Source organism: Pseudorasbora parva, chromosome 2, assembly GCF_024679245.1.
Source record: "Pseudorasbora parva isolate DD20220531a chromosome 2, ASM2467924v1, whole genome shotgun sequence".
NCBI classification, from domain to species: domain Eukaryota; kingdom Metazoa; phylum Chordata; class Actinopteri; order Cypriniformes; family Gobionidae; genus Pseudorasbora; species Pseudorasbora parva.
In genome coordinates this window covers 15,832,135-15,856,979 of record NC_090173.1, presented here as the reverse complement: position 1 = coordinate 15,856,979, position 24,845 = coordinate 15,832,135, and the positions used below count along the sequence as shown (strand labels likewise).

Sequence of the window (24,845 nt, the reverse complement as noted above, 5' to 3'; positions counted from 1 at the left end):
TGTTCAGTGTCTGGCACTCTGTGGGACTTTAATGTTGAAGGCTATATGTGCATTGTTCTGTGTCCTGTTTCCTTGTGGAGTTTTGTAGATCTTGTAGTTTTTTATGTTGATTAGTTTTCCCAGATGTTTCCCATTTGCCACTCCCCTTGTTATCTTGTTAGCCTTTTTCCCTGGTGTGTATTTATACCCCTGTGATTCAGTTGTTCTCTGTCGGTTGTTGTTTGCTGTTATGAAGGTATTCTCAGTTCTCTGTTCCCCTTGTTTTCTTTTCGTTTGCTCAGTGTTATTTTGTTTCTGGTTTTTGATTGTTTTTTTTTGTTTTTAATTTCCCCCTGCATTTGGATCCGGGTTCTCTGCCTGCCGTCTGTTTATTCTAGTGATGGCCAAAAGATGTTTGCATCAGAAGTAATTTTCATGTGACTAGTGATGTAATGATACAAGCTCAGAAGCAGTGGTTCATTGCAAGGACCGTTCGAGTTTGAAGCAAGCTTTGTCAGACGTAACATCACTAGTTTATTCCCCATTCCATGACAGAATGACCGACCAAAAGAATGGATCCAGCGGGGAGATTGATGGTCCCTGTTCCGGTGGACCCAGTTCCTGTGGTCCATGTTCCGGTGGTCCGTGTTCTGATGGTCCCTGTTTCTGTCGGCCCGTTTCTGGTGGTCCCGTTTCCAGTGGACCTGAGTCTGGAGGTTCCAAATCCTGACACGGCTAGGAGGGCTGTGCTGGGGTTCTTTGTGGCAGCTGTCTTATATGCTTGGGAGAAACACAGGGCCCGTTTCTGAGCAGCCCGCGGTAGTATTGAAGGAGTGTCCTGAGTTGCCCAAGTGCATCCAAATGCGGGGGCCGGCTTGTGCATAGAGTCCGTAGAGGACTCCATCACCAGAACCGTCCCCAGAGAGGACTCCGCCCGACTGTATCCCTATCCAGCGCTTTGCAGTTAACACAAGCCATCTACCAGTCTGCGCCCCAGCCCAGCACTCTGCTGTATGCAAAGACCCGTGACCAGCCTGTGCCACCCTGGCCTCCCGAACTGAGTGGGCCGCCCAGGCCTACCGAACTGAGCTGAACTGAGGGAAATTTAATAACAAAAACAATCAAAAACCAGGAACAAAATAACACTGAGTAAACGAAAAGAAAACACGGGGAACAGAGAACTGAGAATACCTGCATAACCTTAAAAAACAACCGACAGAGAACTGAATCACAGGGGTATAAATAAACACCAGGGAACAAGGCTAACAAGCTAACAGGGAGTGTTAAATTGGAAACATCTGGGAAAACTAATCAACATAAATAAACTGCAAGAACTACAAAACTCCACAGGAAACAGGACACAGAACAATGCACAGATAACCTTCAACATAAAAGTCCCACAGAGTGCCAGACACTAAACAGATGTGACATTAGCTCTCCTCAAAGGAGCGGATTCCAGACGCTCCAGAACCAGTCATACAGGTTGGTGAAACAGCAGCTGAACATGGGGAGGGATGGAGGGTCAGGAGCAAACACTGGAAGCAGGATGGGACCAGGGGCGGATCGGGTGGGACGGGAGGGAAAAAAAGTTCTGGAGGCCAGGGCGGCCCACAAGGAGAGAGGAGCATTACAATAAGAATTACCTTAACCACAGAGGAAGAGGAGATGTTATGTTTGAGATCTTTAATAGCAAGAATGTGAACGGAAAAGCCTATCAAGTTACTCTCTTACCAACTGAGACGGACAGACTGAATTGAACATTAACAAGCAGTCACACAACAGTGTGAACATGCCACACTTCTTTTTGTTCAATCTTGAACAATCCATAGTCAAGTCCATTCACTTTTATTTATATAGCACTTTAAACAATACATATTATGAATAGCTTATTTAATACAGGACCTTAAAGAGTGTGATCGATTTTAGGGTGATATGAGATTAAATACACTGGAGCTAACCATTTATGGCCTTTTAGGTCAGTAGCAATATTTTGTAATCAATACAGAACTTAATAGTTAAGCGATGGCAGCCATATTGCGCTATAACGCCCACCACACACCAGCTTACTGGTAGAGAGGAAACCGTGATGAAGCCAATCAGAATAATGGGGATGATTAAGAGGCTATGATGAAGGCCAATGGGCAAATTTGGCAAATGTTGGGATTTTTAATGACCAAAGAGAGTCAGGACCTCGGTTTAACATCTCATCCAAAGGGTGCAATGTTATTAATCCTGTTAAGACCCTTTATCAATCATTTTTAGTTATAGTCATTAAAGTGACAGGCCTCCAGTTTCACATAAACGGTTAAACCAAAAAAATAAAATTAATGTCACAATCAGCTGCTGGGTCATTTTGTAAAATGCGCACAAAACGTATTCCCATTGCTTCATGAAATTAAGGTTGAACTACTGGAGTCAAATGGACTATTTTAACAATGTTCATCAGAAATACCTTTAATTGTATTCTGAAGATGAATGAAGGTCTTACAGGTTTGGAATGACATGAGGGTGAGCACCAGCAGCCATATAACCCTGTAGCCCAAGAATGGTTTCCCAAGGAAGCCAAGCAGGGTTGTGCCTTGTCAGTACCTGGATGGAAGACCAACTGGAAAGACCAGGTAGCTTCTGGTAGAGGTGTTAGTGAGGCCAGCAGGAGGTGCTCACCCTGTGGTCTGTGTGGGTCCTAACTCCCCAGTACAGTGATGGGGACACTATACTGTCAAAAAGGGCACCTTCCTTCGAATGAGACGTTAAACTGAGGTCCTGACTCTCTTTTCATTAAAAAATCCCAAATTTGCCCATTGCCCGCTGTTCATCATGGCTTCTTAATCATCCCCCTCTCCTGATTGGCTTCATTACTCAGTCTCCTCTCCACCAATTAGCCTGTGTGTGGTGAGCGTTCTGGTGCAATATGGCTGCAGTTGCATCATCCAGGTGGATGCTGCACATTGAGGGTGGTTGAGGAGATTCGCCCCTTCTATATGTAAAGCGCTTTGAGTACCCAGAAAAGCGCTATATAAATGTAACTAATTATTATTAATTATTAATTAATTACAGAATTTTCATTTTTTGGTGAACTATCCCTTTAATCACTGTTTTCCCACCCCATTGCAACCATTTTTTTGGCTATATTTATACTGTACATCTCTAAAAAATTGAGATTGAGAAAATGCACACTAACATGAAAATTTACTGTTTTGTAGATTATCTGGCTGTATAGTGACAAAGGAAGGTTGTGTTTCTCTGGCATCAGCTTTTAGTTCAAACCCATCACACTTGAGAGAGCTGGACCTGAGCTACAATCACCCAGGAGATTCAGGACTGAAGCTGCTCTCAGATACACTCAAACATCTGGACAAACTCAAGTATGTTGAGCTTTAACATTCATCATGGCTGCTGTGTATGTGAGAAAGACTGAGTGCTTTGATAATGCTTTGGTTCTCAAAAAGACTCTACAGTCAAGTATTGACTTTAATGCATACTTCAAAATTAAAGAACACAGACACAGCTAGTTTTCCACTGCTTGTCTTTAATAAATCCTGACAATCGTATTAATGGCAAAAGAGCTGGCGCTGGCCATATATTTATTGTAATTCTCTTGTACCGTTTTTGTGCTGAAAAAAAGAAAAGAAATATAACATAACAAATATATATTTAGTAGCTTTCAGGAGGGTGTACTCATTTTTGCAACACATTTTATAACTTTGAGAAAATCTTATTTTCTTGAATCCTTTTGACATGCTACTTTGGTAATTGATCAAGCAGACTTCCTGGATCATTATTTCCACCATGACAACTGTCTGGATATTTTTAGCATGGTAATAGACATGATAAAGAATAGATCCGCTGCTGTTGATTATTGATGCTGCTGCAGAGCATGTACAGGAACTTGATACTGCCAACCCTTGTGATAAAAAGTGCACATTAGTATACTTTTATACAGTGTACTTATTACACAAATCATATACTTCAGAGGAACACACTTAAGTGTGAATTAAATGTAATGTTTTCGACTGACTAAATCAGTGCCCGTGGGGTTGTGGGGCTCTAGGCGAGATCATGAAAATAGGCCCTCACTGGAGTAAAAACTATCATAACAATTTTACGAGTCATGAGAAAGCACATAGAACAACAATTTCAGTATGTAAGTATATAAATGTGTATTAAGGGTAATGTATTTAAAGGGATAGTTCACCAAAAAATTTAAATTTGATGTTTATCTGCTTACCCCCAGGGCATCCAAAATATAGGTGTCTGTTTCTTCAGTAGAACACAAAATAAGATTTTTAACTTCAATAATTGCAGTTTGCCAGTCTTATAATGCATGTCAATGGCAATAGATGATAATATGAGATCTATGAGAGTAAAAAAACATGCAAATACAAATCCATATTTTTTAGAAACACCCTCACAGCAGTGATGAGCTGTTTTTTGTAATTTAATGCAGAAGTAATATAATACATACTGTTAGTGTTATAAATGTACATACAATGAAAATACAAAAAAAAAAAAAAAAAAACATTGCAGGATTTACGATATTGATGACCATTAAAATGCGTCATTACAGTCTATAAAAAGGGTCCATTATTCAGCTCACGCAGTATACAGAGCTGAAGTGTGGACTCATGTTGGCTTCAGCTATAAAGAAGCCACTAAGGAAATCAATGTTTGAAAGGAACTGTATTGCACCAATTACTTTTACAATGCCAACAGTCTCAGAAGGTCGATTACCACATTTGATGTCCAATGGCCAGGGGAGTAATAAAGAGAAGACAGTTGAACTGAATTTTACTAATTTACTCTTATGACTGGAATAGCAATCAAATACAATGTGTACATATTCACTGTCAAAATATCACACAAATGCAAATAAAATGTACATTTAAAGAGCTTAGGCCTGTGCAAAATAATAAACAATTAATTATTTAAACAGATTTTGGTTTCAAGGATACAGTTGTTTGCTGGTCTTGCGATTAGGCAGTGTACGCAATAATGGCAACAGTCTGTGGTAGTCTTTTCAGTTCTTTACAACGTTCAGATGTCCGAATATGTGAAGCTAGTAGTTACGCTGCAGTCTTAGATCTCCCTGAAGCACGATGAATCCTCAACGAGGACAACTGCACATGTATATAAATCTAAGATGTGTATGACTCTCAAATGTGGTTCTATGAGTAACAAATAAATGTAATCAGTAACAGAAAACAGCATTAATGTACATTAAACAGTAACAGCACGTTAGAAATACTGCCTCATTACAACTGAAAGCTATAATGGACGATCATGCATGTCAGTATTAACTTAATAGCTCACATAATCTGGTAACCACACTTCTCATATTACAGAAAACATTTAGCGAAGTAGATCAAGCAAACAGTGATTAAGTGACATTAATAATATAATGAACACTTATTCAATGACGCACATTCTATAATCATCATGAAGGCAACTTCAGCGATACATTCGGAATAAGCACCATTCGCCACCAATCAAGATTACAAATATTCTCCCCTGCAGTTCACAAAGTGAAGGCGTTGCAGAAAATTATCTTAATTGGTCTTATTTTGCTAGCATGGTCTTACCAGACTCTCATATATACATTTCATTTGTACAGAGAGTCTGGCCACTCTCCATTGACAAGCGCTCAGTGATAAAACCATAGAATAAAACCTAAAACTCGCATTCGGATTGTGATTTATTCATGCCACGTTGGAGGGGAGAGTTTTGTGATTGGGAAGGTGCTGCTCACGTGGTCCGTAACATGATTGTATGCTGTAAATAAAATGTCATATGCTTGCTATGATAATAAATGCTGCTATAAATAACGGACCAATTCAAACGTTTATGTGCTTTTATTTTAATTAATTTGAGCGGTGATGAAATATATTGCTCTTGTAAATACTTGTCAGAATTTTAAAGAAATACAGTGAATTTTTGAAGATGTATTCTTGAAAACTCAAATGTGGATTAGGACAGCAATTACATCACCACATGACCTTGGTGTTGGTCAAAAGCAGGAGTTCATTCGGCTGGGGATTTTTGCGCGGTTTGTGGAAGAAAGACGTCAATAAAATAACTGACTAGCCCCTGTAAACGATGGCAATACCTTTTGACCCCACGAGAAACAGTTACCGTCCGAATAGGGCTTCAGCCAACTCCAACACCACTAACGGAGCGAGCTGGAAAATCAAACTTTTCCCGAATTCCCCGTTGGGGAGGAGGGACACCAACAAGCCGCAGCAAAGATTGTTCTTGATCCAGCTTTAACTTCTGGATATTCGGCAGCGGTGCCACAACGGAATCAATGGTTTCGCTCGCATCTTTCTCCGCCGCCATTTCTGAACTACTACTCAAACTAGCGCACGACATCAACGTCATCGTTCTCAGCCACTCCCTCTGTTCACTGATTGGACAGGTAAAAATTTGTTCAGAGAAAACCTAAGAATACACAACAGTCCCAGACATAGTACTGAAGGAAAATGAGAATTAAGTGGAAGTACGTAGGAGGGCAGAGCCAGGCTATTATTTTGCTGCTTTACGGGTAAGATTCATAGACTGTAAAAAAATATGGACGTAGTGTCTGTGACGTCATCCATAGGACGGCGATAAAGTAGAGACGAGCTAGCCATTGCCATCTTGCCAGCACGTTATCACGTGTCACGCCCGGATAACAGAAAATGGGTAAAGAGGCGGGATGTGGGCAGAGCTTAGTTGACACAATGACTAACAGACAGCGGATAAATGGCTATCCACCTGTCACTCAAAGTAACCATACCCTTCATTATGCAGAGTTATATAAAAAAAAAATCACCCCCCTCACAGTTGTTATGAAGGGCAAAATTAGCCGTATAGACCAAAACATCTCTGTTACTTATGTAATCCTCCTTCCCTGAAGGAGGGAACGGAGACGTACGTCGGAACTGACCGATGAATTGGGATCTGTTTTCAGAGACCAATCTACTTTGAGTGATTAAAAACGAACAAATGGACATTGGCATGCGGTTTAAGTATTCCACACACCTCCCCGCAGCGTGGGTATAAACACGGAAGAGGAATACCGCATCATTGCTTTTCAACTGAGGAGCCGAGACTAGTGACTCTACCTTCAGCTAAAGCACAGCACCTGGCGACGGGACGTACGTCTCTGTTCCCTCCTTTAGGGAACGAGGGTTACATACGTAAACGAGACGTTCCCTTTCAGTCGGTCACATTCGACGTATGTCGGAACTAGGTTTGGGTACCGAAACCCGGTGCTAATATAGCACCGGCACCTATACAACCGGTATGTACCGGACCGAAACAGAACACAGATTTTGGTTCCTCATTTCGGTGCCTTATTTTGGTGCCACCAAACGTGCTTTCGTGCTTCGGCTGGCGCATCAACCGTATACAATTCTCAGCACCGCTGTATTCCGCTCAGATGTAAACAAGAAAAACTTGCATTTGCACATGACTGTGTCAGGAGTTTGGTTTGATTTCTCTGGCTTTACTCTTCTCTGTACGCTTTCTCTCAGCTGTTCGCTATATTAATTAGCGGCGCTCTGTGCATCTCACACCTGTCCCTCCTTTGTCCTGATCACCTTGCTATTTAATTATCATGCTCTTCTTCCCTCTTTGTCGGGTTATTGTTTGTTCTTTCATGTCTGCAACTAACATCTTGTCCTCTTATGCTCGCCTAGTCCTGTTTCGCCGTGTGTGTGTGATTCAAGAGGATTTTCCCCTGGGTTCTGCGGCTCTTCAGCACCGCCATATCAGCCAAGTGAGGTGTGCGTTCCGACGCGTTCTGCGTGCGCTCCCTGGCCAGCAGTACCCGTTACCAGGCTACCCGCCAGCTCTTTATATGGACTCTTTAGTTTGTCTCTCCTGATCTGCGTCCGCCTTTACGGCTGGTAACTGGCAGTCAGCCTTATTTACCCTTTTCCCGTTTCAATAAATTACTATATTAGCAGCATTCGCTTTTGGGTCCTTTCTACATTATGACAGACTGAACGAGTAAAGGAGACGCAAAAGCTAAATTAATTGCATTTCATTTCATCATAGTAAGTCTATGGGGCAACTTTGGGCAGCTCTTGAGCCCCAGGGGTAAAACTTACACCCCATTGTGTGGTGTGTTCTTACAGAGCCTGCCAGCCTCTTCAAATGTGGAAACCCACAAGTTTCTATGAAATCCTCACTCAGAGCTAGGACTCATTAAAGTCTGTCGCAATGCAAAACGCATGGATATGTCTATAAAATAAATAAGTCATATATAAAAATAATAATAATAAAATGATGAATATATGATAAATCAATCAAGTCAATCAAATAAAATCATGAATAAATGATTAAATAAATGATGTAAATCTGTGTTCTAGTGTGGATCACGGAGGAGAGATCAGGATGACAGCAGCACCGCAGAGATGTAAGTCCTCCTGACACACACACACACACACACACACACACACACACACGTGTTTTTAGTGTTTGTTGTTGTAAATGTTTATGTTGTGGTGTGGCGTGCGTGTGTGTGTGTTCTTGTGTTCAGACGCCTGTGATCTCACACTGGATCCAAACACAGCAAACACTCGACTCGTTCTGTCTGAGGAGAACAGAAAGGTGACGTTTGTGGATGAGAATCAGTCGTATCCTGATCATCCAGAGAGATTTGATGAGTGTCCTCAGGTTCTGTGTAGGGAGAGTCTGACTGGACGCTGTTACTGGGAGGCTGAATGGAGTGGAGATGTTTATATATCAGTGGCTTATAAAGGAATTGAGAGGAAAGGATGGAGCTGGAGTGATGGCTGTCAGTTTGGACAGAATGAGAAGTCCTGGAGTCTGAGCTCTGGTCACGGTTTCACTGTCCGTTACAATAATAAGCTCACTGTCGTCTCTGCTGGTTCCGTTTCCTCTAAGAGAGTAGGAGTGTTTGTGGATGTGTCGGCCGGCACTGTGTCCTTCTACAGCGTCTCTGACACACACATACTCACACACTTACACACATTCACACACACATTCACTGAACCCCTCTGTGCTGGATTTAGACTTTATTCAAACTCTTCATTGTCTCTGTGTCACATTAAAAAGCACACACACACTGACTGATACACACACTCACAGACAAAGTGAAAGTGTAACTGTTGAACTTGTATATGTCAAATGTAAAATTAATGTATAATGCATAAATAAGTCAATTCAAGCCAAATTCAAGGCAAATTCTGAATAGGGTGAATCTCACAAAAGATTTTCACCACAAAATTTAAGTGAAAAACAAGAAATTAGATTTTCCTACTGATATTGTGAAATTTTATAACACTTTATGAATGTTTTCTACGTGAATATTGAAAGGGTGATTCTGATATCCACTGCCGCTTCAATATACCAGTATGTATATATGCTTTATGTTTCTTGTTTTCTAAAGTGTATATTTGGTCTCTGAGGAGGGACTGAGGGTCTGTCCTAGAGATGTGTGATGTGTCACTAAACACTTGATAGCAAAAAGGCATCGTGTGTTTGGATTTTAGAGGTTATAACACACCCCTAACATGCCAGGAGTGCAGAAACAATGTTTGTTTACTTAGCCCAGCTTCCAGATATGAAATATGGATGTAGTGGACAGCACATTCCAGGGCCCAGTTTATGGCCGGGCCCCTCTTTGCCCGTAACAGTGGACAAAGGTTTGCTAAATTTTGATTAGATCTTGTTGGACTAGCACAAACGAAATGTCCAACGCCATCAGATAAAGATGCCTGGACAACAGCCAGACACCTCTTTGAGGGCAAGAAGACCTCTAGTACCAAGCCCAGGAAGGACAGGACTTCTCATTGGTCCACATGCAGTTTCTGCCCTTTACCCACCTAGAGACTTATTCCTTAAGTCCTGGTTTGTGATGGCCATAAACATTCCTCAGGACCTCAGCAGTAGTGGGTGAAACAAAGAAAGACCAAAACTGATCCATCCAAATCCATTCACAACTATTGGAAACCTTAAGACTGGTGTAAACTACATGCATCCATTTCATACTTATTCAGAGAAATAAGTATTCTCAGTGACAGCTATTTGTAATGCAACATCTTGGACAAATTCAGCTGTTAATGAAGAAATGAATGAACGCATGACAGTTCAATTTTTTTCCATCATGTTTGGTTGTCTATTTGTTTAGTATATTGCCAAGGGTATTCTGATGGTGGTTTGGAAAGTGAGAAATGCATTGATAAACTTTAAAGACACTTTAAATCACATCAGAGAGCCACACTGCGTCTCCATGCGAGAGACAAACAGTTCACCAAGTTCTGAGTCTGTCCGCCTAGGATTAGACTGTGACAGAGCAACCAGGTTCTGAGCCTCTGGTTTAATCAGAGAGACAACACAAGATCCGAGGATCTGAATCTACAGCTTGTGAGGCAGCAACAGATACGACAACGTTCTGAGCCTCCAGCCGGTGAGGAAAGAGACATTAACCAACACGTTCAGAGTTTTAGTCCAGCGAGATGACTACAACACGTCCCAAGACTCCATGCTAAAGAGACCAGAGCAGATTGACCAACTGAGTGTCTGGTCCAAAGAGGCAGAAGACACAGAGACATTTGCAACAAGGTTAAGCTCTGGACAGCAAACCTTCACTTCAAGGTTCCTTCATCTGCGTGTTCCAGGTTAAGGACCTTCTGCACCTACGTCAGGGCCTCATCTGCGTGTTCCATATTTTAGGACCCTTTGGTGCCGCAGGAGATCAGCATCCCACAAATCTTCGTGTTCAAGGCTGTTGAAACAGATTCCAGCTCCTCTCTTCACTGCATTGTCTCCCAGCAAAACCAGTGGAAGAATTCATCACCATCGGACTGCTTACTCAACCACGTGGAACGTAAATATCACTTAACCAAACCTCTTTCTAGTGACCTTGGCATTGTTGTATATTATCAGTATATGTTTTTGTAATTTACATTAGAAGTAATATAACTGATGCTAGTTAATAACAAACAATCTTTCGTTTATTTATTTGATGCATAATAAGGTTCTTCACCTTAGTTTCAGAGAAACAACAGTTTATCTTTCCATAAGATAACGTAACTCTTCTATAGCCACACTTAACTTACTCACATGTATTTTATGCATTTTACGCACTTTATTCCTTTATCATTCATTGTATTCATTTAGTAGTTGTGTTAATTGTTCTGTTTATCTTTTGTTAATAAAATCTATTTTATTACAATTGTGTCTTCCTTGTGCTGATAAGACAGAAAAGGCTCTACAAGTTAGAAATCTCACCAATCTTTCAGATAAATCAGCTGACCAACTCTCCCCCCTTTACATTCATTATAAATGACTGGGCAGCCTCCTGTGCGGAGTGTTCTCATACAGCCAAGGTTCATCTGATGTACTCATAACCACACCTTAAGTGACGTGTGATCCAAAATTCACAACGTCAGTGGTGACGTGAGTACCAATCACTACCTTACTAAGTGTCCTTGGGTGGACAAAAGTAAAAATCACAAATTTGTCTTTCATTTAATTTGTTATATTTTATTCATTTTATATTTCCTTTTACTGAAACACTAAAGAGTCAAGATGAATATTGTCTGTATTATTGGCTGTTCCTCTCGCTGAGTTTGGGTTAGATCTTGAAGAGACTGTGTATCTATTTGCGCACTATTCTGTGTTTCAGCTCAGTGTTGAGAATGGTGTACAATGGACATCCTCCTAAGAGATGGGTGGACTTGTTTTGGGCAAGCTGGCGCCTGCTCCAGATCTGAAAGGTCATTACGGGCCTAATTCCGGTGTGAAATTGTTAACAAGTGACACATCTAGAGACGGTCATTTTTCACTTTGGGTCATAAACTGTTAACCCCTAACAATATACTGTAAATTTAATGTATTCCTGTGATCAAAGCTGAATGTTCATCATCATTCCTCCAGTCTTCAGTGTCACATGATCTTGATGATCAAGAAACATTTATTATGTCGTGCTGCTTCATATTTTCGTATACGCAACGTAAATGTGTTTGCTGTTTCACTTTTGATCAGTTTAATGCATCAATTATGAATAAATGTTTATTTTTCTTTTAAAGTTAAACATGCAATTTTTGAATCATACACTTGTCATGAACCCAGATGTTTAAACTGTAATGCATTCTCTGACTATAAAAATATGAATTCACTATAGAAATCTGTGTGCTTATTATTTTTATAATTAAATTCATGCATCACTTTGTAGTTGTTTTTTTTTCTGTTCTGTTTTTTTTACGACTTGTCATCCTGTACACATGTAATATTTTAAAATATTAAAATGTATAATAAAATTTCTATGTGAATATAGCCTACTATAAATGTAATTTATTCCTGTGATAAATCATTCCTGTGACTTATTCCTGTATTTTCAGCATCATTACTCCAGTCTTCAGTATGACATTTTTTTCTGTCACTTTTGATCAATTTAATGCATCCATTCTTAATACAAGTTTTCTTGACCCCAACCTTTGAACTGTAGTGTATACTATGGCTATCAACAAAAAAATCTTCCTGGCTTTTTTTTTTTCTCGGCTTGTCATCCCGTACGCTAGATGGCGCCCTAACGGCTGTTCCTCGCGGTGAATTATGGGTAACATCCGATACTGCTGCTGATCTGCCATTTTGTTGTTGAAATCAGAGAGCAGGGGACGCGGCGGACGTTATTCTGTAAATGAATAATACGACTATCTTCTAGTGGATCAGAAATAAAGGCGAGGCACGATGCTTTCCGCAGCCCAGCTACTCGATGAGTTAATGGGCCGGGACCGGAACCTGGCTCCGGATGAGAAGCGCTGTAATGTGCGCTGGGACGATGAGACTGTAAGTGAGATAACGGCTAAATACAGTAATTTATCACGCACACAAAACTCTGTAGGTTACTAAACGACTTCACGAACGCGTGTATGTGTGTTAGTTTATACATAAACTGAGCCAAACGAGTCTTGCTTACTAGTTTGGATCCGTTAGCAGCGCGCGAGGCTCGTGCTCATAGACTGTGCCTCGTTGTTGGACACATGCGCGCGCAGCATCCCGACTTCATCTACATCCGTTTATCAGAACTGTTTGCCAAGGCTAATCACTATTATTAACGTGCAAACAACTGATACATATTAAAATATGTCGTGTAACTTCTTGCAGGGCTCAATATTGACATAAATCTCGCGATTTGATTCAATTTTAATTCACATGTAGGGCTTCCTAAAAGAATCGAATCCTTGATTCCAAAGCGTTGGCAGCTGAGAGTCGATTCCAGATTGTAAGTCCATTTAATGTCCGCAAAATGTTCTTTCGCACAGTTCGTTTCAATGAACCAGTTTAAAATAGTTATTGAAATGTATCTTCGTTTCAAACAAATATTCAGAGGATTTTTTTTAAACAAATATCTTCAATCTTGTGTTAAAAAAATAAGAATCGATCATAATTGAAGAATCGATTCCTTGAATCGACTCGATTCATTCCAGAACCAGGAATTGAACAACTATACACACAAAATGTGGAGCAGTTTTTATGGTTGCTACTGTAAAAACATATAAAACTGGATTATTTTAGATGTTTTAACTTTGGTGATGACAGTCCTTTTGAAAAGCACAGCTTAGCATACTTTTAAAACTGTACTTAATATGATGTGTATATACTTAAGTGCAAGCTTAATGCAAATTAATATAAACCACTTTGCATGTTATTTGAATAAATGTATTAGTTTAGATGTATATTAAATGCAATTATTTAAAATTAAGTGTGTCATGTATTTGTAAATTGATTCATATCTGTAAAGACGTTTTTGTGGTCTAGTGTATGTAAAATATATTGCTTTTAAATATAATATTGCAGAAAATTTGTTAAAATTATAATCAAGTGCTTTGTTAGTCAACACACAAAGATTAGTCCACTTTAAAACAAACATTTTCTAAACAATGCTTTAAAATATACTAAACTTAAATTCCCATATTACGTATTTTGTTAAAGCGTACTTAAGTGTGTTTAGAAACCCTTCAAGTGCACTTGCATGGCCTTTATTTCATTACTATTTCAAGATCTTAAAATCTGAAGGTCACTACCAAGTGCATATTCAGGCCAATATTTCACAGACGAGTAGTTGCTCATACCATTTGATTACTACCACATATTTACTGTAGTAACAGTCAAGAGTATTTAGGCAGGAATTATGCTCACTCAAACCGAGTAGATACAATCAGTTCTTGTAAGAGTTTGAGAATTTCCTCAGTGAGAGCGCTTCAATATGGTTGTGATTAACTCGGTCTCTATAAAATAAGATATTTTAGGTGGTCTCAGCGCCCACAGCAGAGCTCATGGCCTCATCTTCTTGATAATGTTATTTTTTTATTATTATTATTTTGTGACACCACCAAATTAATTTACAAAAGAGAGACCTTGAATAACCTATGAGGGCTTAACGTGAGCGTTTTCTCCTTTCTGCAGGTCTGCAAATACTACCTGTGTGGCTTTTGCCCTGCTGAACTCTTCACAAACACGCGCTCGGACTTGGGTAAGGACTGCTTCTTCAATGCGTTCACCTACCTTCATTCCTGCCATCCACGTTGTAATGAACAGTTTTATTTTTTTCCAGGTCCTTGTGAAAAAATCCACGACGAAAACTTGAGGAAAACGTAAGTGAATACTCTGTGTGAATGTCATGAAAATCACAATGTCCAGATCCCATTTCACACCAAATCATGTGGGAGGAAAAATAATTGTAAAGAATGCAAAGACTTTTTAGGACCCTCACCAATTACCGTTACTAAATAAGAAAAATATATTTCATTACTTTTATGCCATTATTCTCAATGGTGTTTCACATTACTGACAAAAATTACTAATGTGGGTAAAAATGCTTGTCATTGATTGAAATTCAGCAGATATTAAGATGCATTTTATATATTTTTTGCAGTTTGGTACAAGAATGGTACTTAAAATTGTCATGTTTTAGAGCAAAAACTAATCATAATCTTTATGGTTTTAAAACGAATTTGTTAGTTCACCTAAAAGTGAAATTTCTGTCATACATTTCTCACCCTCATGCCATTCCAAACCCCATAAGACCGTTCATCTTCTGCACACAAATGAAGAAATTTCTGAACTTTTCTGGACCTTGTTCATTAATTGCTGTCTATGGAGGGGTCAGAGCTATCGTATTTCATCAGAAATATCCTCATTTGTGTTCAAACCCGTAAGACATGATCATCTTCTGGAGCGACATGAGAGAAACGAATGACAAAATTTACATTTTTTGGTGAACTATCCCTTCAAACATAATAACATTTTCTTATTTCACCCGTTAAATGAATGAGCAAAGGATGATAAATGTAATCTAGACATGTTTCCTGAGGTAATTCTTGAGCCATGTATAGTTTAGCATCTTTAATCTTGTTTGGAAAGCGTGTTGTTTGCTGAAGCCTGACTCTGATGTCTCAGGTATGAGAAGAGCTCGCGCTTCATGAAGGAGGGATATGAGCGGGACTTCCTGCGATACCTGCAGAGTCTCCTGGCCGAGGTGGAGCGCAGGATTCGGAGGGGTCACGCGCGTCTAGCCCTGTCACAAGCCCAGCAGAACTCTGGGGTACCACCTTTCACAGCAGTCTCTGTCTTGCACATAGATCTCATTTATTGCCTGGTGCTTTATTAGAGCCCTGTGATTTCATTTTAACGATGCGAAAAATGCAGACAGAATCTGAGAATCCAGGCATAAATATGCTGGTGCAAAAGCACAAAAACCTGCAATTTAAATATGAAGTCGGTAGTTTTGTTACTACATATTGATGCTGTTTTTTTCATAAATCATTACTATCTGTCTGCAGGTTATAGTATTTAACCAAATTAAGAGTTAAAGAGCTTGTGACTAAACCTTGTAACAGAGGTGGTAAAAGTACTCAAAAGTTATACTCAAGTGAAAGTATATATACCTAAATAAAAAAATACTCCAGTAAAAGTAGAAAGTCCTCCATTCAAACATCACTTGAGTAAAAGTACAAAAGTATCAGATTTAAAACGTACTCAAGTACCGAAAGTAAAAACTAAATATTCAAATTAATTGTAAATATCAATAATTAAGCAGATAAAATCTTTTGGGACTGATATGCAATGCTTTAATTGAACAAATGATAAGATTAGATACTGCAATTAAAAATTTGTTAGATTTGCAATTAATATGAGACAATGAAGCACCTTAAGGCAGTATAGGGGTTAAACTTAAAATAGACATGTTCCATAACATTAGCTCCATAAAACAGATGAGGAGATACTATTAACTAATTCAAAATTAATTCAAAAGCCATAACCATAATGACATATTACGTAACAGTTAGTTAATAGTCATGTGCCTCAACAAGTAAAGTCATACTATAATTTTGCCAATTGCTATGATTAATGGTTAATTAAACAGACAACTGAGGGTCGGAATGCATGGCTTTGAATAGCCTACATGAATTTACATTATTAATGTAATATGTTATTAGGGAATTAATGATGTCATATTTAATTAATAGCAATTCATATATTACTTAATCTATTAATCATAGAGAATGTTCATTAGTTGCTGATGCAGTTATCATTAATAAATGGTTTAGTTCTTCATTAGTGATACATTAACTCATGATTATCTGTGCATTAGTTAGGCATGAATTATAATAGTGCACCTGAATTGTAAAATGTTACCGATGTTTTCATAGTAAATTGTGTGCCGCAAAATAAAAAAGTTGGGGAAACACATGAGCTAACGTTAGTGTGGCAAACCTGACTTGTCAGCCTTGTCAAGTCAGGCTACCCGACTGGATCATCCATGAATGACCAGACCGGTTTGGAAATCAAGTGTAATAAATACTTAATACTTGGAGCGGGCATGGGGAAATGTATTGGAGTAAGAAGTAAACTTTGCCTTTAATATTGTAGTGGAGTAAGAGTAAAAGTAGATGCAAATAAAATATACTCAAGTAAAGTACAGATCCCCGAAAAAAATACTTAAGTAAAGTATCAAAGTATTTTTACTTGATTACTTACCACCCCTGCCTTGTAACTCCATTAGCTCCTCAAACTGTGACTCACCTCATGCTCCACCCACCTCTATCATTAATTTTTGGAGTGTCTCTGCTTTTTTTTTTTTTTTTAATTTACTACATGTTAGTCTCGTATTTTTTCGTCAACTATATTGCATTTTTGATATAGTCTCAGTTAATGTTTAATGACGTTTGTCGTCTCGTCTAGACATGAAAATATTGTCAACAAACATTTATCTTTAATGAAATGAACACTAGTGGGGACCCTGATTGATGTTAAATTGATTAATTGTGCTTGCTTTTTCATTACTAAATTTTAATTGAAAAAAAAGGATTTGGATAGGAAAAAATGAAAAGGATAGGGCTCAAGTTATCATGGCACACATGGTTACATTTATATGCAGCTTTTATAATACTTTTAAAAAGTAAAAACACTCTTAAAGACCACTTTGTTTGTACACTGTGCTTCAAACCCGACTCACTTTGAGCTCTAATTTCTAGACACCGGGTCCGACTGGGAAGAACGAGGAGAAAGCACAGGTCCTCACGGAGAAGATTGAAGAGCTTGTTGTTCAGGTACTGCTCCTGAATGCCATCCATTAAGAATTAAGCATGTGTTGAAGAAGATGTAACTGTTTGTGTGTGTTCAGATTGAGGAGTTGGGCTCGGAGGGCCGCGTGGAGGAGGCGCAGGGCATGATGAAGCTTGTGGAGCAGCTGAAGGAGGAGCGGGAGCAGCTCAGCGCCAACCCTTCAGTGAGTTACAGCAAGAACATGCTCACGTATCACAAGCTTTCACTCGAGTGTGTTTTGGCACTGACGTGTTTTCTCATTTGTCAGACGATTGAGAGCTTTGCGGCTCAAGAGAAGCAGATGGAGGTGTGTGAAGTGTGTGGCGCTTTCCTAATAGTCGGCGACGCTCAGTCCAGAGTGGACGATCATCTAATGGGCAAGCAGCATATGGGATACGCCAAAATCAAATCCACGGTGGAGGAACTGAAGGTTAGTTGATGGTCAAACTTGTGAGGTCCGGATGGTGATTTTGACCAATCTTGTACTTGACAAAGGTATTTTTGCCTTCCACAAAATATTAGGGCTAGGGCTGTGAGATTAACCATATTTTATTTTCAGTTGCCATTTTTGGCTTTCAACAATTATCAGGGTTTTAGTCTCAATTTAAGGCTTTAAAAAAAGTCTTAAATTGGAGCAGGAAGACTTAAGTTCAAGATTTGGCCCCTATGGTTTCTGTGGTACAGGAAATGTGGACTGAATAGCAGAATCCAGTCACAAAAATGTAATTTACTGTATAATGCAAAATGTCACAGAATTTGTTGAATTTTAGATGAATAAATCAAAAGTAGGCCAGTACACTTAAAGGGATAGTTCCCCTAAAAATTGTCATCAATTACTCTAATGTTGTTCTTAACCCCTCATGACTTTGATTCATTATATAAAGCGATCGAGTATCTTAAGAAAATTTTGAATAAACCGCTTGATTCGTATAGAATGGTGTTAGGATCTGTTTATGAACATTTTAAAGCAGCACTTGGTAACTTTTGCTCTCGGGGTCCCCCTACAGTTTGGAAAAAATAATTTCCTCAACTACTGTCGTAAGCGGTCATCCTACAACAGGGGATGCCATCGCGCGTGCATTTGTTGACATGACAACCCTGATAGCCCTGAACTAGTGATGCGCGGGTCGTCTCATAACCCGCGGACCCCGTATGTCTATTTAATGGTCGCGGGTGCGGGGCGGGTTGTAAAAATATATACAGTGGTGCGGAGCGGGCCAAATAACTTCATAAAATGGCGCCGTGGGTTGGTGCAGCACTAACAGTTAACCTGAACACTGCAAGAGTTCATATGCAGGTGTTCTTCTGGCGGCGCGTGTGAAATGTCTTCATCCCAGGTAACGTTACAGTCAGTGGCATGTTTCAGCATGTCATATGAATATAATTTCATGGGTTTTATTTTTTTCAAACGCCAAATAATCACGATGCTCACGTTTACAAGCCAGCGTCATTATAGTAGTCTATTGGTTAGCGTTTTACAGAATCTATATGATACTTCAGTTCAATGTTTGAGTGGTAGGTAATCACCGTAACAAGCAGGACAGCATCGGTCGGGCACGCCTCCTTCAGCTCACGCCGACGAGCAAACGCTGGTCACATGTTGATCCTCGTCCTGCCTTTAATCCCATCACTTTTTCGTTTCCTCTTATTGCTTTCCACCAACAAAACCTTTTCTTCTTATTTGTCTCTGCTGCTTCGGACATGACTATATTATCCGACGAACAAAGTTGGGCTTGCACGTCCGAATTTAAGGAAGTGTGTGTGTTGGTGGAAGTGACGTATATGCCGCAAAGCAGTCGAATTTTGTAGTTCTTTTTGTTCTCGGGTTACTACCCGAAACCCGAAGTTTAAAAGTACGATTAAAAACGATACAGACCCCATCAGGCTATGGCAGACGTGCCATTCAACCTATTGTAAGTCGATTTATCATCACAAGAGTCTTAAAAAATATATTATGAAGGTTGAAAAGTTACCTAGTGCTGCTTTAAAGCGTCAAAGTAGTAGTTGCTTAGACTTGTCAATGGAGGGACAGAAAGCTTTCACAATGCATTTAAAATATCTTAACTTGTGGTCCGTAGATGAGTGAAATTTTATTTAACCATTAGAAACAGAAAAATTTTCAGATTTCATAATGCTTTAAATTTAATTGCAAAATTAAATTGCACAAACTGCAAAAAATCATGTTCTTCCTCTGGATTTTTGTTTTCCAGTACAAATTCTTAACATCTTTAAATCAAGATACATTTGCTTGACATGCAAAATTGACGAAATTAAGTTTTGTTTCCTGAAAAATTGGAACAAAATTGACTTTATTCTTAAATCAAGAACAAATATTTGTTATTGGGTATGACAATAACTTACATTTGAATTAAATGGATTTTAATGAACCCATTGGCAGATATTTGTATTTTTTGAATCATAGTCACTTTTACAAGATTTCTTATCTCAAACTTTTAAGCTATTTTTTTTTTGTTCTAAAAATTAAAGTAATGACAACTGTTGGAAAAAACCTTGTAGTGTTGTTAATACAACACATTTTTTTGCTTAGACATTTACATGTAGAGAACAAACTGACGTGTTAATGTTCTCTTAATTTTTCCTTCAATTTTCTTTCGTTTGTCTTAAGTTCTTAATACGGCCTTCATAAAACCTGCCGAAACCCTGATTATGAAAACACGATCGAGATAAAATGATTTTTGATTCTATCCTTTACGGTGGTGCTGTTTCGCCCCCTCCTTACAAACCCTAACATCCAAATCAGTCAAATCAAAGTAAAACAAGTTACATAGTGTACAGTTAAATCATAAAACGCAGAATTTTAAGAAAACATCTGAAAAACTAAATTAACAATGTGATGATGGCATGTTTTTGGACCGGCTGATTGTTGCCAATCAAAAGTTGGCTGTGTTACTTTACACCATGGTTTTCTGTTTGATCTCGCAGGAAAAGCTGCGTCGGCGCTCAGAGGACCCGGAGAAGGAGGATCGAGGAAAGAAGGAAAAGGAGGACCGGGAACGTGAAAGGGAGGAACGCGAGAAAAAGCGCAAAGAGGAGGAGGAGAGGGAGAAGGAACGAGAGAAGGAGAGGGAGAGAGAGCGCGAGAAGGAGAGGGAACGCGAGCGGGAGAGGGAGCGGGACAGGGAGCGGGAGCGGGAACGGGACAGGCGCAGCAGGAGGAGTCACTCCAACAGTAGACACTCCAGCCGTGCGTCAGACCGCCGCAGGAGCCGCTCAAGAGACCGGAGGAGGTCCAGGAGTAAGGAACGCGACAGGAAGCGCAGCAGGTGCGTCACTCTCACTGCTACTGTATACACCTGAGCTGTTACTTTTTTAGTAAAATTAGTTTGACAAATTTTAAAACTTATTTTAATTTGTTTCCAAGGCAATACTTCTAGTTTTCAATTATTTTAATCTTCTTAAAATTAATTATATTTTAACTTTAGTTCGGTTAATGGAAATTATTTAGGTTTTACTAACAGTAACACAGCCTAGGGTAAACGTACTTTACTACATGTAAGGTTGTCCTGTTGTGCCCGTTGAGATTAAAGTTGTGCTGATTGATTCACAGGAGCCGTGACCGAGAGAGGAGGCGCAGCCGGGAACGCTCGGACAGGAAGCGCCGCTCTCGGAGCAGGGAGAGGAGGAGGTCCCGCAGCTCTGAGCGCAAGAGCCACCGGCACCGCAGCAGAGACAGAGAAAAGGACAGAGGAGACAGAGACAAGGACAAATCCTCTAAAGACAAAGGTCTGGCATTTGCACAATTTTGTTCCAGAAGACTTTTTTTGTTGCTTAGTTTTTGATCAGGGGTGGTTTGGGTTTTAACTTGTTTTTTACGCATGTAACTTGTTATATATATGATCAAGTAAAAGCAACCATCTAGGCATAATTGTTGTTACTATTATTAGTAGATACATATATTATTACATAGAAATGAAGTTGAATCTACTGTATAACAGTAGCCTAATATATTTCTGTTTATTTCTTCACGTTAAACTGAACTTTTATTTTGACGGGCTGCCATGAAGACCTTTGAGTGTCTGTGTTCATGATATGACAGTTTTCTCAAGTGAAACAATAAAGCCTCATGAAGTGACGGTTTATGCGTTCATGTCCTCATATAGTGACACGGCAGAGGCTAAAAAGATAGCGCACGATCATCAGCACCCGTCAGCCACACAGACGCTGAACATGCAGCAGCAGGCAGGAGTAATATTTAAATAGTATTTTGCAGTTTAATATTGACATACAAGAGTATATATTCGTCTACAGTCTGGAACCCTCCGCTTAGATAAACACAGAAGTGACTGAAGAACCCAGCTGCGGGTAGGCCTAGGTATTAAAAATATATCGATACTTGGTGCCATAGTATCTATAACATCTCGTGGCCGGAGATGCCGCGAATTGATTTTATTTATTTTTTCGTCCCATCCCTACACTTAACACACAGCTCTGGAAAAAATTAGCCGTTTCTCCACTGCAGGAACTTTCCCCAGGATCTAGGGGCTTTGGGGTGGTACTCTGTGTGTTTCCAGGGTGTAAATGTTCCAGGTAAATATATCCAGCTCAAAACGACCCTCCTCGTGAGGTAGTACTTTTTCAAAGTTCAGAAACTTTTTGGGGTGGGACTTAGGAGTAGGAGATAAACATGCTGATTGGTTGAGTTCACACCGCATTTAATTTCAACCTTAAAGTCTGTTGCGGTGTGTGCAGTAAGTCGTTTGCTATTCCAATCAACAATGGAGTTTAAAAAATGCGACTGATGGGCTGACGGCAAAATGCAAAGAAAACGTTTATACATTTAAAAAACAAAAAACAGTACTAATGCAAAGAAAACGTTTATGTTAATTTTTAAGCATCATCATACTAATGTTTTAACTTAGGAAGAGTTCAGAAGTCAATATTTGGTTGAATAACCCTGATTTCCAATAACAACTTTCATGCTTCTTGGCATACTCCCTACCAATCGGTCACATTGCTTTTGGATGTCAGGTCAACCTGTAAAAAAAAAAACAACTAATTAAGCAGCTCGACATTGTTTGACCATCCATCTTCCTCTTGATCACGTTTCAGAGGTTTTGTAGTTCGGTTCAGGTCTGGAGATTGGGCTGGCCATGACAGGTCCTCCATCCACATCTTTATTGGCATGGCTGTGTGGGCATGGAGCATTGTCATGCGGGAAAAACAATCTTTCGAGTTGGGGAACATTGACAGAGCAGAAGGACTCAAGTTTTCTTGCAGGATAACCTGGCTTAAGCCATGCAAATGGATATTTCTTTTACTAAGGGATAGTTCACTTAAATCTCGCCTTGTTTTTGTTCTAATGCAGTATGCCGTAGTACGCCAGAAATGTCCCGCTCTCACTCATCCATTTAATAGCAGTAAATCTTGACCATCAAGTTCTTCAAAAAAAACTAATTGTTCTTCAAAAACCAAAGTATCACAGAATGGTTTGATTTGACACATGTTGTATATTCCCAAGTGTCTTGTGGGTACTTAATAGGGTTTGGTGAAAAAAATGCAATCCTTATGTATTTAACTATAATCCTGACCGTGGCCTTTTGGCCTTCTGTGAACAACTACGTGTTCGAAAGACACTTAGCACTGCAGTTCACTCCGATTCACCCAGAAAAAAAAGCAAGTTGTGGTCCAAAAAAGAACGACATACTGCATTAGAAAAACGGCAGGTTGGGAACATTTTTGTTTTTAATTTTTTGAATGAGCTAAACCTTTAAAGTGATAGTTCACCCAAAAATGAAACTGGTCATTTACTCACCCTCAAGTTATCTCAAACCTGTAAGAATTACTTTGTTCAGCTGAACACAAAGTAAGATATTTGGAAGAATGTTTGTAACCACGCAGATCTCGGCAGCCTAAGACTACCATTGTGGGGGGAAATAAAAGTACTATGACTATGGGTACTATGGTATAAAAGTACTATGGCCTATGGCTGTCGAGATCTGCGTGGTTACAAGCAAGATATACTTACAGGTGTGGGACACCTTGAGGGTGAGTAAATGATATCCGAATGTTCATTTTTGGGTGAACGATCCTTTTAAAATGACAAATGAAACTTGTAATCATCTAATGCAATGATTCTTTTAAACTCTCCAAATCTAAAGCAGTCTTTACTAAATATCGCCCATGCACGTTTACTGAACGCGGCCGTGCCTCCTCTCACAGATCACAAGGACTCCTCGGATGAGAAAAGGAGCAGCAGAAAGGGCTCGGTTGAGAAGTCAAATGAGCTCTCCAAGCCCGAGCCCATGGAGGCCGAGCCTCCCAAAGCGGAAGTGAACGGCACCGCCCAAGAGCTACATTCTGAAGGTGACACACAGTCCAATTAAAACTGATCTGATAGGACCTCAGATCAGCCCCAGGTAAGTGCACCGTCCTCCCCGGCCCGGGTCTCTCCCCCCTCTCCCCTTCCCCCCTTTTTCTTTCAGTTCTGTCTGTGATTTTTCTTCCTGTTTTTTAATAGTGCATCGTAAGTATGCACTGAAGATGGGGACTAGGATGATGAAACGGAAGAAAGTAGAAAGAAACAAACCCAGAGGGAAAGGCCAGTGTAGCCCTGAAAAACATGCTTGGAGGTACCTCGTTTTGTATCGGTCATACATCTGTCTCTTTAGACAAGTTATCTTCCAAATTTACGTGTTTTATTTATTTATTTATTTCTCTTTTATTTTTTTAGTTTTTCCTAACTCTGCCTTTTACTACCTCAACCTGTTTATGCTCGCAGTAAGATTACACTAGTGGATAACTTGTTTGCACATTTAAAATGATTGTGTGCTCATATGTATGTTCAGCACATGCATAAACACACAGCATTTTACCATCTGATGTCTATAAGGTGTTCATAAGAGCTCCAGAAAGTTCATTGAACTGCAATGATATCTCTATTCATTATTTGTTGGAGTTACATGGATATGTTGCACTTTTAATACCGTCTGTTCTTAAAGTTGAGATCCGATAGCTTTGGGATGATGGAAGTGTAGGGTTAATGAATTATTGCAGCTGACTTCCACACCTCACACAGCGTTGGTGTTGTGAGCGACCCCCATGAAAAGCCCATTTAAAAATCAAGGATACTGTCAATCTGTGCAGGTACTCACCCAAGGTACTCCTTTCACTACCCACATCCATTTGAATGCTGTTGCCTGTGAACGTGTCTCAGAGCTTGATGTTTATTTACCCTATCTCTTTTCTCCCAGTTTTAATTGTCCTCAGTTTTGCTTTCTGTTGGTTTCAAGTGCCAATGGCTTATTCTACACCTAAAATGGGTGGATGTAATGTGTCAATTTTACAGA

At 39.5% G+C, this 24,845-nt stretch overlaps 2 protein-coding genes across 3 annotated transcripts in view; both read left to right on the top strand.

Annotated features, from left to right (window-relative positions):
• LOC137092756 (NACHT, LRR and PYD domains-containing protein 3-like) overlaps positions 1 to 12,201 on the top strand; it is a 29,778-nt gene extending 17,577 nt beyond the window's left edge. The window contains exons 8-10 of the mRNA XM_067457190.1: positions 3,183 to 3,344; positions 8,331 to 8,377; positions 8,501 to 12,201. Of these exons, the coding sequence (XP_067313291.1) occupies positions 3,183 to 3,344; positions 8,331 to 8,377; positions 8,501 to 9,057 (766 nt within the window). The 3' untranslated portion in view covers positions 9,058 to 12,201. The remainder of the gene's footprint in view (positions 1 to 3,182; positions 3,345 to 8,330; positions 8,378 to 8,500) is intronic.
• Positions 12,202 to 12,559: 358 nt separating this feature from the next.
• luc7l3 (LUC7-like 3 pre-mRNA splicing factor) overlaps positions 12,560 to 24,845 on the top strand; it is a 26,241-nt gene continuing 13,955 nt past the window's right edge. For both annotated transcript variants that reach the window (XR_010908336.1, XM_067457172.1), the window contains exons 1-10: positions 12,560 to 12,777; positions 14,398 to 14,464; positions 14,546 to 14,585; positions 15,391 to 15,535; positions 17,469 to 17,543; positions 17,618 to 17,722; positions 17,807 to 17,968; positions 20,482 to 20,822; positions 21,107 to 21,282; positions 23,719 to 23,915. Coding sequence is in view for 1 of the 2 variants with exons in the window: in XM_067457172.1 (XP_067313273.1) it covers positions 12,679 to 12,777; positions 14,398 to 14,464; positions 14,546 to 14,585; positions 15,391 to 15,535; positions 17,469 to 17,543; positions 17,618 to 17,722; positions 17,807 to 17,968; positions 20,482 to 20,822; positions 21,107 to 21,282; positions 23,719 to 23,882 (1,374 nt within the window). In the remaining variant the exon portion in view is untranslated. The remainder of the gene's footprint in view (positions 12,778 to 14,397; positions 14,465 to 14,545; positions 14,586 to 15,390; positions 15,536 to 17,468; positions 17,544 to 17,617; positions 17,723 to 17,806; positions 17,969 to 20,481; positions 20,823 to 21,106; positions 21,283 to 23,718; positions 23,916 to 24,845) is intronic.